The 18,694-nt window shown below is 45.3% G+C and overlaps 1 protein-coding gene across 1 annotated transcript in view; it reads right to left on the bottom strand.

Annotated features, from left to right (window-relative positions):
* Nucleotides 1-18,694, bottom strand: part of LOC130108961 (copine-8) — a 136,050-nt gene that overhangs the window by 25,062 nt on the left and 92,294 nt on the right. Inside the window, exons 10-13 of the mRNA XM_056275622.1 lie at nt 14,596-14,637; nt 13,187-13,262; nt 10,289-10,342; nt 10,006-10,067 (exon numbers count right to left, since the gene is read on the bottom strand). Coding sequence (XP_056131597.1) covers nt 10,006-10,067; nt 10,289-10,342; nt 13,187-13,262; nt 14,596-14,637 — 234 coding nt within the window. The remainder of the gene's footprint in view (nt 1-10,005; nt 10,068-10,288; nt 10,343-13,186; nt 13,263-14,595; nt 14,638-18,694) is intronic.

The following is an 18,694-nucleotide window of genomic DNA, read 5'->3' as shown; positions in this document are numbered from 1 at the left end:
GGCAGATCTCTTAAGCACCACGGGGAACGTCCTGCATGCATGAGTGCGCTGATTGGCCTAAAAACACCATCAAAGGTCTCATGATGTTGCCTCTGCGGAGGATTTGCAGACTCATGTTACTGGCTGGACACTGTCCATCTGGCCTCAACATTACAAGAGAAGAGAGTACAACTTTAATTTTTCAATGCAGTGGTTTTAAACCCAAGAAAACGCTTTAAGAATATATTAACAGCTTCGGTTTCCAATATCTGAAGAATCAAAGTACTCCTACCTGTCCCTTAAGGATATATAAGAATGTCTCTCAGTTCATTATAACTTAGAAAGGCTTCACAAAACTCTGGACACTTCTTTCAAGTTAAGAGAAATCTCCTCAATCCTTTTTTTTTCTTGCTCTAAGCCTTTCACTGGCATAAAAACTCCTCAGAGTTCACAGAACATGACCTCTACTGCCAATTCATGCCGTTTGCTGGACTCTGTCCAACTGGCCATGAGGGGAGGAAAAGGTAATTTTGTTCGTCGGCTTTCAGAAGTGAAAGTGGAGGAGGAACAATTGCATGACTCCTTAGAGCAGGGGTCTCAAATTACCTGGGGGCCACTTGACAGGTGGTCTTATGGAGGAGGGCTAGTGCAATAGGATTGAAGAAAAAACTGTTCGACTATATAACCTTCACATTGTTTTGTTTTTTTGAATTATTATTTCACATTTATCAGAGTTTTCACATGAATAGGTAACTATGTACAGTGGTGCTTGAAAGTTTGTGAACCCTTCAGAATTTTCTATATTTCTGCATAAATATGACCTAAAACATCATCGGATTTTCACACAAGTCCTAAAAGTAGATGAAGAGAACCCAATTAAACAAATGAGACAAAAAAATTATACTTGGTCATTTGGTCACCGCTGTACATAGTGTAGCCTGGCCTAGGCCTATATATTTAGCCTGCTTCTTGCCAGAAACCTGGCAAATATGCCTCACCGCTGACACAGGTGAGGCACATTTGCTTTCAGAGACCGGGCAGTGGACACCCTCAGGACAGCCTGGAGATGTTCATTGGCCAGTCTGGACCTATGCTTTGATTTATTAAAGTTCATAGTTGAGAACAGTTTCTCACACAGATATGTGCTGCTGAAAAGACACATGACCTGCCTGAACAGTTTGGACAACTTTGCAGCTATTTTGGGAAGCTCTCTGAGAAACGGTCCAAGCATCTCCTGCTTTCCTTGTGCCTCTCTGAACTTTGCCTTGAGCTCAGTGTTGCAGTGTGAGTCTGTGAGCTCCATTTGAAATGTGCTTGGAGCACTGTCCACGTCAAAGGGGGAGGGGTCTGCAAATAACTGGAAAGTGGTGCTGTTGAGTCTTAAAATCAGAAAAGTGATGCTCAAACTCCTGCTGCAGATTGTCAATGGCAGTCACATGGTGCCAGAGTCAAATCAGCTTTTATTCTGGCGCCATCATCAGTAATTGACTGGCATGTTGGGAAGTGGACAAATCTTTTCTCTGTGAGCTGTGTTTTCCATAATCTTGAGTTTCACAGAGAAGGTTTTCACACTATCAAATGCTACAGTGACAAGTTGGTCTGGCCCCTGCAGTTTTAATTTAAGAGCGTTAAGTGCCTGTGTGATATAAACTCAGAAAGCTAAATCCATGAGTCATTTGGGATCATCAAGCTCAGGAACATGTAGCCTGCCTTCTTTCATGAATTCTCTGATCGCCTCCCTCAATTCAAAAAAAACTTTTAGGACACTGCCCCTGTTCAACCAGAACACTTCTGTGAAATACAACACATCTCCATATGCTGCATCCATTTCCTCCAGAAATGCACAGAACTGACGGTGTTGTAAACCTCTTGATCTGATGCGGTTAATGCATTTCACCACAACAGTTACAACACTGTCAAATTTAAAGCATTTGCTGCAGAGTGCCTGCTGGTGAATGATGCAGTGCAATGCAAATGTGGAAACTACATTCTCTTCCTCCAGTTTTCTTTGAATCAGTGCCACAAGCCCATTGACCATGAGACAGAATTCCAGCCAATTTATTCCAGGGTAAACCAGCACCCTTAATTGCATTGAGAGATACTTTACTGATCCCTGCAGGGAAAATTATGCTCTGCATTTAACCCATCCTAGCTGTGCAGCACCCATGGACCAACTCTAGGGTCATTTCCCATTGCCTTGGTCAGGGGCACAGACAGGAGTACCAACCCTAACATGCATGTTTGGGTCTTTTTTGGATGGTGGGGGAAACCGGAGCACCTGGAGAAAACCCACCGCAGACACAGGGAGAACATGCAAACTCCACACAGAGGATGACAACCCCGGGGTTCGAACCCAGGACCTTCTTGCTGTGAGGCAGTAGCGCTAACCACCGCACCTGAAATATATCTTTGGCTGTAGTCTTTCCCTGCATTGGATATAAAGTTAGCAGTTCTTCTGTTAACTCAAAATGGTCACTGATACCCCTTACAAATATAGCAAGCTGAGCGTTGTCATTTACATCTGTGCGTTCGAGTGCCAAAGAATAGTGCGTGAAATCGTTTGCTTTAGTGCAAACCTGTCTGTAAATGTTGCCTGACAACTCACTGATCCGTTCTGCCATTGTATTTGGCTGAGACTGACGTTTGCGAATAAACATGCCTTTTCCGGGCAAACGATATTCGCTATCTGCAGCATGCAGTCTCTCAGAAACTGTCCATCCATAAATGGCTTTCCAGCCTTCGCTATTGTCTCGTGTACCACATAGATGGCTTCGGCAACTGCATCAGTCTTTTTTGGCTTTGTGAAAAAAGTTCTGCTGACAGGACAGACTTTTTTGAAAGTGTGCTGCCTTTTCTCTCCCTCTCCTCATCTTTGAACCGATCACACTCCTCTGCATGTTCAGTAGTGTAATGTCGCTTCAGATTGAAATCCTTCAGGACGGCAACTTTTTCCTTGCAAATTAGTCAGATCACGGAATCATTAAATTCAGCGAAGTAGTTGCATGCCCATTTCTTTTGGAACTGTTGGTGCTCCTGACCAACTCTTCTTTTGGCTTTTGAAAGTGTCATTTTTACAAAATATCTGCAAGCAATGACAACAATTTACGTTAGCAAACCCACGTGAGATATTTCGCAGTGGGCTAGCCTACTGGCTTTATGTACTCATGTTGCCTGGCTACAAGTGTGTGTGTGAGAGATAGAGTGCTGCAAAACTGACAGTCTACGTCATCTGCAACTGGCCTCACAACTAGAAACACAGAAACGTTTAAAACACGAAAGTAGTATGCAAAATGGATACACGGACCGGCTCTCTTAATAAATCTAAAACATAGTGCAGGCTGCACAAAACTGCCTCGTGGGCCAGATGTGGCCCGCAGAGTTGGTAATCCCTCCCCCCTTTTCTCCCCAATTGTACTTGGCCAATTATCCCCCTCTGCCGATCTGAGGAGGGCTGCAGACTACCACATGCCTCCTCCGATACATGTGCAGTCGCCAGCTGCTTCTTTTCACCTGACAGTGAGGAGTTTCCCTAGGGGGACGTAGCGTGAGGGAGAATCGCACTATTCCCCTCAGTTCCCGCTCCTAGCCGTACAGGTGCCCCAACTGACCAGAGGAGGCGCTAATGCAGCGACTAGGACACATACCCACAGACATGGCCAATTGTGTCTGTGGGGACGCCCAAAAAAGCTGGAGGTAACACGGGGATTCGAACCACCGATCCCCGTGTTGGTAGGCAACGGAATAGACTGCTACGCTACCTGGACCATGGGCCAGCAATTTGAAACTCCTGTCTTAGAGAACACTTTTCATGCTATGGCACGGCACTTCTTGAATAATTAGCACATCCACTATTATGGTGTCTGGTTAGAGGTATGAAACCATGAAGATTATTTACATTGTAAAAGTACCTGCATTGGGTCAAAGCAGTTGTGTCATGCTAGTTAATTTGCCGAATCTAACGCATAAAATGCACGTCGTTACTTCTGCTCTGGAATGAGAGCGTGTCAGTTCAATTCAAGGTTTTCATGTTTGTTTTTGCCAACTGAGGCTTTTGTCTGGATTCTGTGCGATCATTCATCTTTTCGGGGTTCACCCCTCAACGAGCTCTTCAACACAAGCCGAACTGTTTCGCTCCCAGTTTTGTGACAATACGTATTCACTAAACAAAAGTGATGGAAGATAATATCTTTCATTATGACTGACAGGGGCTTCGTCAAAGACACAAGCTCAAAGGCTGAAATACAAAATCGTCATTCTTCACTAATGCCTGCGCAAAGAAGGCCTCTTTTGTCAAGAACCACCAAGGTTGCTAATGCTTTAACAAGGAAGAATGAAAAGGATGAGAGCTGTGCACTGTGGATTAAGATGCAGCCTCTTTAAATCAGTCATTTATGCTAATGGAGTCTGCATATTATAATACTCATTAGGTCCAAATGAGCAATTAGCTGATTGGGTTGAATCTGCCTTAAGAGCCGTCAATCAGATGAGAAGTAAGTGGAGAGCGGAACGGATGAGAGGAGCAGAGGAAGAGGGCAGATGAGGGAGGTGGAGAGGAAGGAGGGTTTACAAGATAAGGAGGTGAGGAGAGGACAGGGTAGTGAAGGAGAAGTAATGATGAGCATAGACAATGGAGCTAAACTTGTAAGGAATAATAATGTGGGGAATAGAGCAAAAAAAAAATACAGCAAAAGGGAGAAGATGAGATGGAAGGAAATGAGCAAGAAAAAAGGAGAGAGAATAGACACTTATCGGACTAAGTACCTTTTGCAGATGTTGCAAAATGATGCAAAAATGTGGCATCAGTTGTGGGGGAGGGTGTCTTTTGTGTGTGAAAATGTGCATATGTGTGATTGCGTTTCTGCGAGGGTGTGCAAGCTCATTGGCGAGTGTCGGTATTTATGTTTGTGTTGTCGTGCACAGACTCGCACCCTGTCGATTACGCAATTGAAGTAAGTGCAACTGGTCCATTACAGTCCATTTAGGCTTCAAACAGTGAGAGCACTTGGCACTCATTCAACCACACAAGCTTGTAATGGCGCATGGCCCATGCTCCCCACACTCCATCGAAAAAGGCCCTCTTCCGGAAAACTTCAAAATGCTTTTTATCCAACACCATCGATGAGAATGTGATCTTGTTCGGAGCGAGAGTTAAGATGGAATTTGTCCATTAGCAGCTGCAGAAAGAGCAAGAACACTCCTGCTCAGGCATGTCTACATGACAAGCTTGCATTCAGAGGTAGTCTCGATGCGCATGCACACGCTCACAGACTTAGAAATAATTATAAATACAACCTTCCATCTCATTTCATCATCAGCCGCTTCTCCGAGGTCGGGTCAAGGTCGCAACAAGCTAAGTAGGACACTCCAGATGTCCCTCTCCCCAGAAACGTCCTCCAGCTCCTCCTGGGGGATCCCAAGGCATTCCCAGGCCAGATTGGACATGTAGTCCCTCGGGGTCTCCTCCCAGTTGGACGTGCCCAGAAAACCTCCAAAGGAAGGCGCCCAGGAGGCATCCTAATCAGATGCCCGAACCACCTCAACTAGCTCCTTTCGACACGAAGGAGCAGCAGCTCTACTCCGAGTTCTCTCCGGATGTCCAAGCTCTTCACCCTATCTTTAAGTCTGAGCCCAGACACCCTACGGAGGAAACTCATTTCAGCCGCTTGTATCCATGAACCCACCCTTTCAGTCACTACCCAAAGCTCATGACCATAGGTAAGGGTTGGAACGAAGATTGACTGGTAAATTGGGAGCTTTACCTTTCAGCTCAGCTCCCCCTTCACCACAACAGTCTGGTACAACGTCCGCATTACTGCTGATGCTGCATCAATCTCCTGCTCCATCCTACCCTCACTCATGAACAAGACCCCAAGATACTTGAACTCCTTCACTTGAGGCAACAACTCATCCCCAACCCCGGAGGGGGGCAATCCGCCATTTTCCGGTAGAGAACCATGGCCTCAGACTTGCAACCTTCCCTATAGTTTAAGTATGTCACATTCCTCATACCAAAGTTCACTTTACAAGATGGCACACTTCGATAATACTCATCAAGATACACCAAACCGAGGTAATTTTTGACACAAATAACCCTCCCGAAAGCATGAAGACTCCATCTGATATTCCAAACTGTATATAGATCCACAACCCATGTGGTTTTTTTTTTAATCCCCCCCTTTTCTCCCCAATTGTATCCAGCCAATTACCTCACTCTTCCGTGCCATGCCGGCTGCTGCTCCACCCTCTCTGCTGATCCGGAGAAGGCTACCACATGCCTCCTCCGACACGTGGAGTTGCCAGCCGATTCTTTTCACCTGACAGTGAGGATTTTCACCAGGGGTGACGTAGCACGTGGGAAGATCACGCTAGACCCCCTCCCCCCTGAACAGGTGCCCCAACCGACCGGAGGAGGCGCTAGTGCAGCCACTCGGACACATACCCACATCTGGCTTCCCACCCAAAGACACAGCCAACTGTGTCTGTAGGGATGCCGGAGGTAACCTGGGGATTCAAAGGCAACGGAACAGACCACTATGTTACCGCACGCCCTTAAAGTCAAGCACAAGTTAATGGGGTTTGGTGACCTATGTCTTCAAGTTACATTCCCGCTGATTAAGCTCAGTAAATGCAAAATATTACTCTTTATCAGTAATAAACATCCTGGAAAGGCCATAACAATTATGTTCTCTATCCTAGATTCATAATATACCATACAGTTAATTTATTATATTATATTACTGTAGCATATATCCTGCACATTATTGTACAGACACATAAATGTTACTTAACCCTTCTCAGTGTATGTATCCATCAGTGGTTGTGTGTGTACGTAGTTGTTAACTCTTGGAGACCTTTTCCGATATAAACGCTACCTTGTTAGGACCAAGTCCCGGTCCTAGTGAGCCAAATCGTCATTTCTGAGATCCTGGTTAAGGTTTGGGTTAGGCTGTCCACAATGAATGGAAGTCAATGCCTAATAAGGACAGCTGTGCAAATGTGTGTGTATGTATTTCTAAATTATGATTGGCACCCTGATGGAAACTAGCAAAAGAGCTAACCTAGCTGCTGGAACATTAATGACAAACGGTGCTCCATCAGTGTGTGCGTGGTATTCTCCGGCTGCCTTTGCTAGCTACTCACAAAGACTACAGCGGGTCTTCCTCTATCCTCTTCCATTGTATGTATTTTTGAGACGACTTCTGTGCCTTTATCAAAGCCCTTGTCTGGACCACAACAAGAAAAACATACATATATATATATATACACTACCGTTCAAAAGTTTGGGATCACATTGAAATGTCCATATTTTTGAAGGAAAATAACTGTACTGTTCAATGAAGATAACTTTAAACTAGTCTTAACTTTAAAGAAATACACTCTATACATTGCTAATGTGGTAAATGACTATTCTAGCTGCAAATGTCTGGTTTTTGGTGCAATATCTACATAGGTGTATAGAGGCCCATTTCAAGCAACTATCACTCCAGTGTTCTAATGGTACAATGTGTTTGCTCATTGGCTCAGAAGGCTAATTGATGATTAGAAAACCCTTGTGCAATCATGTTCACACATCTGAAAACAGTTTAGCTCGTTACAGAAGCTACAAAACTGACCTTCCTTTGAGCAGATTGAGTTTCTGGAGCATCACATTTGTGGGGTCAATTAAACGCTCAAAATGGCCAGAAAAAGAGAACTTTCATCTGAAACTCGACAGTCTATTCTTGTTCTTAGAAATGAAGGCTATTCCATGCGAGAAATTGCTAAGAAATTGAAGATTTCCTACACCGGTGTGTACTACTCCCTTCAGAGGACAGCACAAACAGGCTCTAACCAGAGTAGAAAAAGAAGTGGGAGGCCGCGTTGCACAACTGAGCAAGAAGATAAGTACATTAGAGTCTCTAGTTTGAGAAACAGACGCCTCACAGGTCCCCAACTGGCATCTTCATTAAATAGTACCCGCAAAACACCAGTGTCAACATCTACAGTGAAGAGGCGGCTGCGGGATTCTGGGCTTCAGGGCAGAGTGGCAAAGAAAAAGCCCTATCTGAGACTGACCAATAAAAGAAAAAGATTAAGATGGGCAAAAGAACACAGACATTGGACAGAGGAAGACTGGAAAAAAGTGTTGTGGACGGATGAATCCAAGTTTGAGGTGTTTGGATCACAAAGAAGAACGTTTGTGAGACGCAGAACAAATGAAAAGATGCTGGAAGAATGCCTGACGCCATCTGTTAAGCATGGTGGAGGTAATGTGATGGTCTGGGGTTGCTTTGGTGCTGGTAAGGTGGGAGATTTGTACAGGGTAAAAGGGATTCTGAATAAGGAAGGCTATCACTCCATTTTGCAACGCCATGCCATACCCAGTGGACAGCGCTTGATTGGAGCCAATTTCATCCTACAACAGGACAATGACCCTAAACACACCTCCAAATTGTGCAAGAACTATTTAGAGCAGAAGCAGGCAGCTGGTATTCTATCGGTAATGGAGTGGCCAGCGCAGTCACCAGATCTGAACCCCATTGAGCTGTTGTGGGAGCAGCTTGACCGTATGGTACGCAAGAAGTGCCCATCCAACCAATCCAACTTGTGGGAGCTGCTTCTGGAAGCGTGGGGTGCAATTTCTCCAGATTACCTCAACAAATTAACAGCTAGAATGCCAAAGGTCTGCAATGCTGTAATTGCTGCAAATGGAGGATTCTTTGACGTAAAGAAAATCTTATTTCAAATACAAATCATTATTTCTAACCTTGTCAATGTCTTGACTCTATTTTCTATTCATTTCACAACATATGGTGGTGAATAAGTGTGACTTTTCATGGAAAACACAAAATTGTTTGGGTGATCCCAAACTTTTGAACAGTAGTGTATATATGTATATATATATATATATGTATATATATATGTATATATATATATATATATATGTCAATAATTCACAAGATATATTCAGGCTTTTCCGCGCATATTGATCGCCAATTTGAATCACTCTCGTGTTAGTCTAAACCGACGACAGGAGAAGTTGGACCTCTAGATATCACAAAAAGAGATCAGAGCAACGCTGGTCGGTTCAGACCCATGTTGATGAATAAAAAAGTGATATTTAGTGTTACAGATTGGTGCCATTTGACAGGTAGATTCAAAATGCTAGCTCTTCTTCTCAAGTTCTCACACTGTGGGGCTTTGGGATATTTTCCAAAAAGCATCAGAGAACTTTATCGCCTCAGTAATCCCAAACGTAATGGAGAAAGCATGTAGGTGGTAATTTGCAGACTTGTTCCTAAATATCGAGACTACACCGGGTTGAGAGGAATATCTCATCCGTTTATTTATTTATGGGTGCTATTGTGTGGTATTCCTCTTTAAAGGCCAGCCAATGGTCCATACCATCACGAGCAAAGCTGCAAGGACAAAGGATTTTTATTCAGCTTGCATGTCTTCATGTCTGCCCTTTTCCCTCCTTTTTTCCCCTCATCTCTCCCTCTGTGTTTGTGTCTCTCTCCCACCTTGTTTTTCTGTCTTCCTCTTTGTCCTTCTTTGTATTCTTCTCATTTCTATCGCTCACTCTCTCAGCAGTCTTCCCTGCTGTGAACCCAATGAAAGGTAAAGCCTGTGGGCGAACGTCCATGCTGTGCCTGGCTGCACACAGTAAACCTTCCTGAGCGGTACGCGTATACACACACAGGTGCACATACCAGCACTCGCAGACATGAACACATGCACAAGGGCAATGCAAAGGGAAGAAGGTGTACACACGCGTTCTGAGCTTGGCCCATATGCACTTGATTTCAAGTCAGCCCACCTGTCAATCTCTCTCTTCCTGTCTCCCACATGTGAATGAGCTCATTAACTCTCTCTCGTCTGATTCATTCACACTTACGGATCATTATATTTACCATATTGCAGACAGGCAGCCGTCATGATTATTATGGAGACAGGGATCGGTACGCTCAGTCAGTCACTTCCCGTTAAAGGACTACAACCCCGTCCTTCACTGTGTGTTAAATGCATGCAGAGACTTTGACCTACCCTCCCTTGATGTAGTCCAGGAAGGTGACTTCAATATCCACAAGGAAGGACAACAGTGTTACCTGTTGTTGGGTAAAAAAAAAAACAACTGGATTTTCATCTTTTTTTTTTTTTTTTTGGCATAAGTTTTTTGAAGAGGTGCATATAACGCTTGGGGAAATGAGCCAACAAGGTATATATATGTTAAAAAAAATTCCTTTCACATTCTTTAAAACAAAACATGAGGTTTCGTTTCTAAATACGCGGACTATTGTTAAAAAAAAAAAGATCCTGGTGGACTTACCGTTCCTGAGTTGAGGTACTTTTTCTTCTTTCCTTTTTTCTTGGGATTTACAACCTGAGCAATGAAACACAAAAAGACTGGTTGACTCCTTGTCAGTCATTTGGGTGCTCATAATTCATTCATTCTCTCCTAGCTTCCTTTGGTTATAAACCATTTCTTTCGTTACCTAGGTTTTAATGTAAAATGGTGTCTTTAGGGCATGGCGGTCTATTGTGTTGCCTGTCAACATAAGGCTCGCCTTCAGCTTGGTCGGGCGTCCCTACAGACACAATTAGCCATGTCTGCGGGTGGGAAGCCGGATGTGGGTATTTTTCCTGGTCAGGGCAAATAGCGTGATCCTCCCACACCCTACGAACCCCTGGCGAAACTCCTCACTGTCAAGTGAAAAGAAGCGGCTGGCAACTCCACATGTATCGGAGGAGGCATGTGGTAGTCTGCAGCCCTCCCCGGATCGGCAGAGGTAGTGGAGCAGCGACCGGGACGGCTCAGAAAAGTGGGGTAATTGGCCAAGTACAATTGGGGGGAAAAAAGGGGCATCTTTGTGTATCGATCCATGTGTGTGTGTGCATGCATGACTCCATCCATGTTGCTGTGCTTGCCTCATTATTTTGTGAAGGTGAACTTCAACCTCCCTTCAGCAGCTACACCTGAACAGCCTTGGAATAATGCACAAAACCCCCAACATAAGAAAATTGTGATTGTTCTGCACTAGCATCCCTGCTCACACTGAGCTGCACAAGTGAGAAGACCAGCACTGCTAAAAAGAACTAAACAGGACATCTGGGTAGCGTGGCGGTCTATTCCGTTGCCTACCAACACAGGGATCTCCGGTTCGAATCCCCGTGTTGCCTCCAGCTTGGTCGGGCGTCTCTACAGACACAATTGGCAGTGTCGGTGGGAAGGGAAGCCGGATGAGGGTATGTGTCCTGATCGCTGCACTAGCGCTTCCTCTGGTCAGTCGAGGTGCCTGTTCAGGGGGGAGGAGGAACTGGGGGGAATAGCATGATCCTCTCACATGCTACGTCCCCCCGATGAAACTCCTCACTGTCAGGTGAAAAGAAGCGGCTGGCGACTCCACATGTATGGGAGGAGGCAGGTTGTACTCTGCAGCCCTCCCCGGATCAGTAGAAGGGGTGGAGCAGCGACTGGGATGGCTCAGAAGAGTTGGGTAATTGGCTGGATACAATTGCGGAGAAAAAGGGGGAATAAACCCCCCCCCTCCAAAAAAAAACAAAAACAAATAGCATGTGTGTGCAAACAGCTAAGATATCAAATCACCTTCCCTGCTTTTATTGCTCTGGGATTGCCGATTGTTTTTGGAAGAGATAAAAAAAAAAAAATTTCAGAGGAGGACCAAAAATAATTCACTCTGGGACTTATGCTCATTAAAACACCCAATTTATGGGTCCGCGGTGGTGTAGCGGTCTAAGCATCAGCTTTGTGTCGATGCAGTTGCCCACTGGGGTTCGTGCCCCGATCTCGTCAGATCCGACTATGGCCGGACTCGATGAAGCAGCAATCATTGGCGACGCTGTCTTCGCGAGGGGGGCGGAGTCGGCTTGTGTTCGTCATGTGAATGCGTCTCTGTGTGTGTCGGAAAAAACAGTGGGGAGGCGTCTCCTTCGAGACTGCCGGCCGGAGAGATGCAGTTGGCGAACGCATGCAGTACGAGGGTGGGCGTTTGAATTAAAATAGGGATCGATTGGCCACTAAATTTGGGGAAAAAAGGGAAAAATCAGAAATAAATTAAAAAAAAAAAACACCCAATTTATCTTGTCGTGTGGTGGACCCACCAGATGCAGAACCACAACTCTGCATGAATCCCAAACACAGCAACACAGCCTCCAAATCAAAGCTTTATGGGATAATTAAAGTTTGCCAAGGTCAAAGGGACAGATGGTGTGTTGGGGAAACAGCATCAAATCTACCCGGATTTATAAGCTGTCTCGCCTGGGCTCACATTGGTCGCAACGGGCACAAGCAAGGATGCATTTGCCTTCGAAGGCGAGGAACAGTGATTGAAACATGGTTGTGACGCATCTCCACACTTGTACAGAGACACACAATGATGCAGGCATACAAAGGGCATCCAAAATAGCAATGCATAGCCTCACAGTCTGAAACTATTATCTTGCAAGCTGACTTAAATCCACGGTCAAAGTGTAGGGAGCTGACCTCAGTCTTGATGATGAAATTAGAGGGCCTAGGCAGTTTAAAATGACTTCACTCTGTGTGTGTGTGTGAATGGGAGGCAAATATTCGCCAATGTTAATTTCGCGCATGTGTTACCGTGCCCTTCGGCAAACAGCAGCTGTTTAAAATAACAGTGCTCTTGTCTCAGTGTGGCGCTCGGTTAATCAAGGAGTGTTGACTCTTTTCCTGAGAGAACATAAGCCAGCCATCCATCATAACCATCGGCATGTGTGTTTGAGAAAGATCACTGTTTGCCCAAGATAAGAATATTGTTTTCTTGCCTTTACCCTCAGCTGGGAGTTTAAATTCAAGATGTTTTGCTTCTGGATCCAATTAGATGTTGGCTTAGTAGTTATGTATGCATAGTTTGACGTTCGCTCAGCCAGTCACAGGTGGCAGGCTGGCCAAGTGATTAGAGATCATCCATCAACTGGAAGTCTCCGACGCTAATCTCATCTCACTGGGCACCCGCACTGTCCTTGAGCAAGGCACTACCAGTCCCCATCGACAACAACGGCATGGTTATCTGGTTGACCAGCAACTGTTTTCCCTACATGCTCCAAAACTACATTACTATTATTATTATTCTTATGATATCTGTGCTGACTTGTTGAGTGTCTGTCTGATAGGACAGACTTTCCTTCTAGCTTTCCTCTTTTCTCACATATTTATACAAACAAACCAAAAAGTCTCACAGATGCTCACCTCATACACATTGAACTGGCTCTGCCCTCTGGAAAGTTCTCTGTAGCTGGTGCTGAACTCCCCTATGAAGTCGTGACTTCAGAGAGAGCGACGAGAAGGTTAAAACCTCACAACAAAGGACAGGTCCAACACAATTTGGTATTTGTATTGCAGCTTGTGTTGCGGGTTTTTAAGCCACCTGAACCGTCCCCCTTCCTACGTAAGATCAGTCATCCTTGTGAGAGCAAAGCTGATTGGACACGAGGCTAATATGAATAATTTTACTTAATCAGGAACCGTCAAATACAGGAAGTAAAAGTTTTGTTATCGAGGGCGTCCGGTAGCGTAGTGGTCTATTCCGTTGCCTACCATCACGGGGATCGCCAGTTCGAATCCCCGTGTTAACTCCGGCTTGGTCGGGCATCCCTACTGACACAATTGGCTGTGTCTGTGGGTATGTGTCCAGGTTGCTGTAACTAGCGCCTCCTTTGGTCGGTCACGGCGCCTGTTCGGGGGGGGGGGGGTGAACAGCGTGATCTTCCCACGCGCTACGTCCCCCCGGTGAAACTCCTCACTGTCAGGTAAAAAGAAGCAGCTGGCGGCTCCACATGTATCGGAGGAGGCATGTGGTAGTCTGCAGCCCTCCCCGGATCAGCAGAGGGGGTGGGGGTAATTGGCCGGATATAATTGGGGAAAGGGGGGGGGATCCCCCCCCAAAAAAAGTTTTGATATTGATTCTAAAGTTCAATCAGGAGACAACTTGGTCATCGTTTAAAAAAGACACAACGTGGGAATGATGTGAAATGACTGAATTGTCATGTAATGACGATATGACGCACATGGCTGTATCTATATGTGAACTCGAGGTGAGAGATTCATTTTTGTGAACCCACGTGGATTTTATAATCATTATCGGCAATCCTCAATCCTACAAAAGGGTAAAACACACCCATGTGTCGCCCGTAACAGAAAGAGAGGAAATGTGAAAAGCCTATAAAGGAAAAAAGAGTGTGTAAATAAAAGAGCTGCAACCTGACAAAATGCCAATTAGAAAAACATGCCTCCATTTTACTTCCTCCCTGGCCATCAATTTACAGCACAGCCTGCCAGAATCACACTTCCTCATTAGCAAGACCACGCCAGCACATTCGGCTCCCTTACCTTCTAGAAACTCAGATTAGGGTTAGTTATATGTGTTCGTGCTCACACTGCATGTACAGAGCTTCTGTATCTGATGTCAACGTAAAGAAGCCAAAGACACATCTCATCATGAGAAGATGTCATTACTGTGATCTGACGTCAAGGAAATGTTATTACTGCCTACATATACAGTAACTGTTGAGCTGATATTCACTTTCTGATAAATCCATCTGATGATAGCATTTTGTTTGTATTCAAATAGACAGTTTTATTGAAAAAAGTAGAATTACCTTCCATCTCTGTCCCAGTCATACACCTCAATCTTGACTGTTCTGTTGGGAGAGGTACAAGACAAAGGTAAATATTAAAAAAAAAACAGATCTGTTCCCCCCCACACCCCCCTTTTTCTCCCCAATTGAATTTTGCCAATTAACCCACTCTTTCGAGCCGTCCGGGTCGCTGCTCCACCCCCTCTGCCGATCCGGGGAGGGCTGCAGACTACCACAGGCCTCCGATTCATGTGGAGTCGCCAGCCGCTTCTCACTTGACAGTGAGGCGTTTCACCAGGGGGACATAGTGTGTGGGAGGATCACACTATTTCCCCCAGTTTCAGCGCCCTGACCGACCAGAGGAGGCGCCAGTGCAGCAACTAGGACACATACCAGCTTCCCACCCGCAGACACGGCCAATTGTGTCTGTAGGGAAGCCCAACCAAGCTGGAGGTAACACGGGATTCGAACCGACCATCCTCGTGTTGGTAGGCAACGGAATAGACCGCTACACTACCCAGACCGTCTGTTTTTTAATTATAATGTCCTGCAGAAACTTGGTATCAGTGATTATGCAACCAGCATCCATCTATCATTGTCTTGCTTAAAGAACAGTGCGATTTGATCAAACTTTCCAATGCAAAACTGATTTCCAGCCAAGCTGAATGAGCCTAGGATCAACACATTTTGTCACATACGTCCCTTTTTTACTCTCATCGGCGCTGTTAAGAGAATCAAATCCATACAGAGGCCCTATATCTTGATTCAAGTGCACTTTTTAGCTGTCAATGTATTCCCCTTCAGTAATGCATTCTCCATATCTGTTAACTGTGTCCTATTATGGCATACAAGGCTATGGTAGGAAAAAAAAAGTCTGCAAGAGACAGATATGCCACATTATCACTCTATTGAGCAATTTCCTAAACAGGAGTCCCCTCTGATTTGACAGGTCAAAGAGATAGGGACAGAATCTGAGAGGACGAGCAAAAGGATAGTATGGAGTGTAGAGAGACTCAAAGAGAGCAAAAATGTCTCAGCGAGGCAGCCACAGTAACGAGAGAGAAAAAAGAGGTATGGGAAACACTTCAAAGGAGCAGTGGGAGTACAAAAGATGAAGTGATGAAGGGAGCAGAGAGGGAGGAAATCCTTTCATAATGTAATTCTCTCTCTCCACCAATTAAATTTACCTGGGTAATAACTCTCGGCATGAAGACGGAGAGACCACTGGTACTAAATGGGCTGAGACCAGAGAAAATACAGTGAGCTTTAAGTAGCCATGAGTCTGATCAATATTAGGTTAAGGCACTTGAGAAACTCAATACCATCTCTCAGTCTTGGACTGAAGCCGTCTTCTCATATGAACTTGACTATTTCTCCCATGTCTGGAGAAATAGGGTCCAGACATTGTTCGAAGTGGCTCCTTCACGCGTGTCTAACCTAACAGGAGATTGTCCATGTCAGACACGTTCTCTCCTACTGGAAACCCCCCGTTTGGTTTAAGTGAGGGGTGGCAGGACATGACGCACAAAAAGTACGCTGCGGAAACCACTATCACAAAGTCGGTTTGTAATTTGGTAAAAGGCCATTAAGACTGAAAGTAGATGACGCCTTGAATATATGTTTTTAATTCTTTTTTTGCTTTTTTCCATTGTCCCCTGCTGTATTGTTTATTTTTTTTTATTTATATCGTAGCAAATTCGAGGGGCAGTTGACTGGTTAGCGCAGTCACCCGTGGTGCAGGCGACCAGATTCGTGTCCTGGCTGCCCCCCGAATTCACTACATTGGTGTCAGAAGTGGGTTGGTGAGACCATGAGGCCATCGGCAGCACGTGCACCCAGAGGCGTGAGGGAGCTCGTGTAACGGCTACGGATAACAGCACTCGCTAGCCCTTGGCTAACGTAGTTGCTCATGGTGCGGGCGACCCGGGTTCGCTTCTTCCCGGCTGCCCCTGAATTTGCTACAATATGTTTATGTTCTCTTTGTAATGTTGTGAATTGGATTTAAATAAAGTTTTGTTAAAGCACAAAAAAAAAGGTTTGTAATTTGGTCATAAACAACCAAGTGTTTTGCGTTTCCTTGAATTTTTCTCACAATTTCAGCGCCAGCCCTTAAACAAAAGTATTTCCTGAATCTCGTCGTGTCTCCAGTTAAAACATTTTCATTGGCGTCTTTGTGTAAATGACCCTTTTTCTTCACCTTTGGATGTTTGTGTTCTTCTAGTTTCGTGCCAGTCGCATGATAGAAACATCATCAACACGCCCACTGAATATGCCGTACAATGACCTGCTTTATTCTCACACGGACTCAATCGGACATTACACAGACTTTGTACTGGAGAGCTGGCAGGGTAAAGTTCATTTAATGTCCGGTCCAATGGATTCGGACATCTGCGTTCACATACAGCTCCTCCGGGTAATGTCTAGGTAAGTTCAGGGTTGCATTGCAGGCGTCAGTACAGCCTTAGTGTGTTCATTCTGGGTGGCTTTCCCTTTGATGAAAACCACTTTTGCCGACCTCAAGAATTTATGGCATGCAAGCTTTTGTGAACTCTTGCATATTTTGTGACCAATGACTTGCATGAAAGTTTTATGACTCTATGCCAAAACCTTCACAGCTTACCATTCTGTGTTTACAATGACAAACTACTTTGGGTGAAAAAAAACCCCCAAAGATTATATGCAATTAAATAAAACATGATTCGACAAAACTTTCTTCAAGCCAAACATCACTCAACTGTAACTTAGTTATTTTATCCTTGATTTCTTTGGGGGGGGGGGGGGACCCAACCACTGGGAATGCACAAACCAGTGCATTCTTAGTGCCGGTCCCAAGCCCGGATAAATGGGAGGGGTTGCATCAGGAAGGACAGCCGTCGTGAAACCTTTGCCAAATCAGATATGCGGATCATAAATCAATTTCCATACGGGATCGGTCGAGGCCTGGGTTACCAACGACCGCCACCGGTACTGCTGGCCAATAGGGTGTCGGTGAAAACTTTGCTACTGTTGGGCAAAGGAGAAGGCATGTCCAGAGGCAGCAGGAGAGGAGGAAGCATAGGAGTGCAGAGGTGAGAGTCAGAACTTTGAATGTTTTTTTCTAAATATACTTTAATGATCCCCGTGGGGAAATTATGCTCTGCATTTAACCCATCCTAGCTGTGTAGCTAGGAGCAGTGGGCAGCCGCCGTACAGCACCAGGGGACCAACTCCAGTTCGTCTTGCCATGCCTCCGTCAGGGACACAGACAGGAGTACTAACCCTAACATGCATGTCTTTTTTGATGGTAGGGGAAACCAACGCACCCAGAGAAAACCCACCACAGACACGGGGAGAACATAGAGACTCCACACAGAGGATGACCCCCAAGGTTGGACAACCCCGGGGTTCAAACCTAGGACTTTCTTGCTGTGAGGTGACAGCGCTAATCACTGCACCACCATGCCACCCAATATGTTGGCACTATGACTGGTAAAGGGAGAGAGCTGGCTGATATGATGGAGAGAAGGGAGGTAGATATACTATGTGTGCAGAGACCAGGTGGAAGGGGAGTAAGGCCAGGACCATTGGAGGTGGGTTTGAACTCTTACCACGGTGCGGATGGGAGGAGAAATGGGGTAGGGGTAATCCTGAAGGAAGAGTGTGTTGGACAGAGTGATGAGTATGAAGCTGGAAATCGAAGGTGTGATGATGAATGTCATCACTGCATATCCCCTACAAGTGAGATGGAAGAGAAAGAAGAATTCTGGAGTGAGTTGGATGAATTGGTAGAGTGTTCCCAAGGAGGATAGATTGGTGACTGGAGCGGACTTCAATGGGCATGTTGGTGAAGGGAACAGAGGTGATGAGTAGGTATGGTGTCAAGGAGAGGACAGATAGTGGTGGATTTTGCAAAAAGGATGGAAATGGCTGTGGTAAATACATATTTCAAGAGGGAGGAACACAGGGGGACGTGTAAGAATAGAGGAAGGGGCACACAGGTGGACTCATACAGGAGGCGCAATTTGGAAGGGATTGGAGACTGCAAGGTGGTGACAGGGGAGAACGTAGCTAGGCAGCATTGGATGGTGGTCTGCAGGATGAATCCGCAGATCAAAGAAGAAGAGAGTGAAGGCAGAGCAAA

Source organism: Lampris incognitus, chromosome 3, assembly GCF_029633865.1.
Source record: "Lampris incognitus isolate fLamInc1 chromosome 3, fLamInc1.hap2, whole genome shotgun sequence".
Classification (NCBI taxonomy): Eukaryota; Metazoa; Chordata; class Actinopteri; order Lampriformes; family Lampridae; genus Lampris; species Lampris incognitus.
Note: the sequence above shows the minus strand (reverse complement) of the source record. Positions and strands in the feature narration are given on the sequence as shown.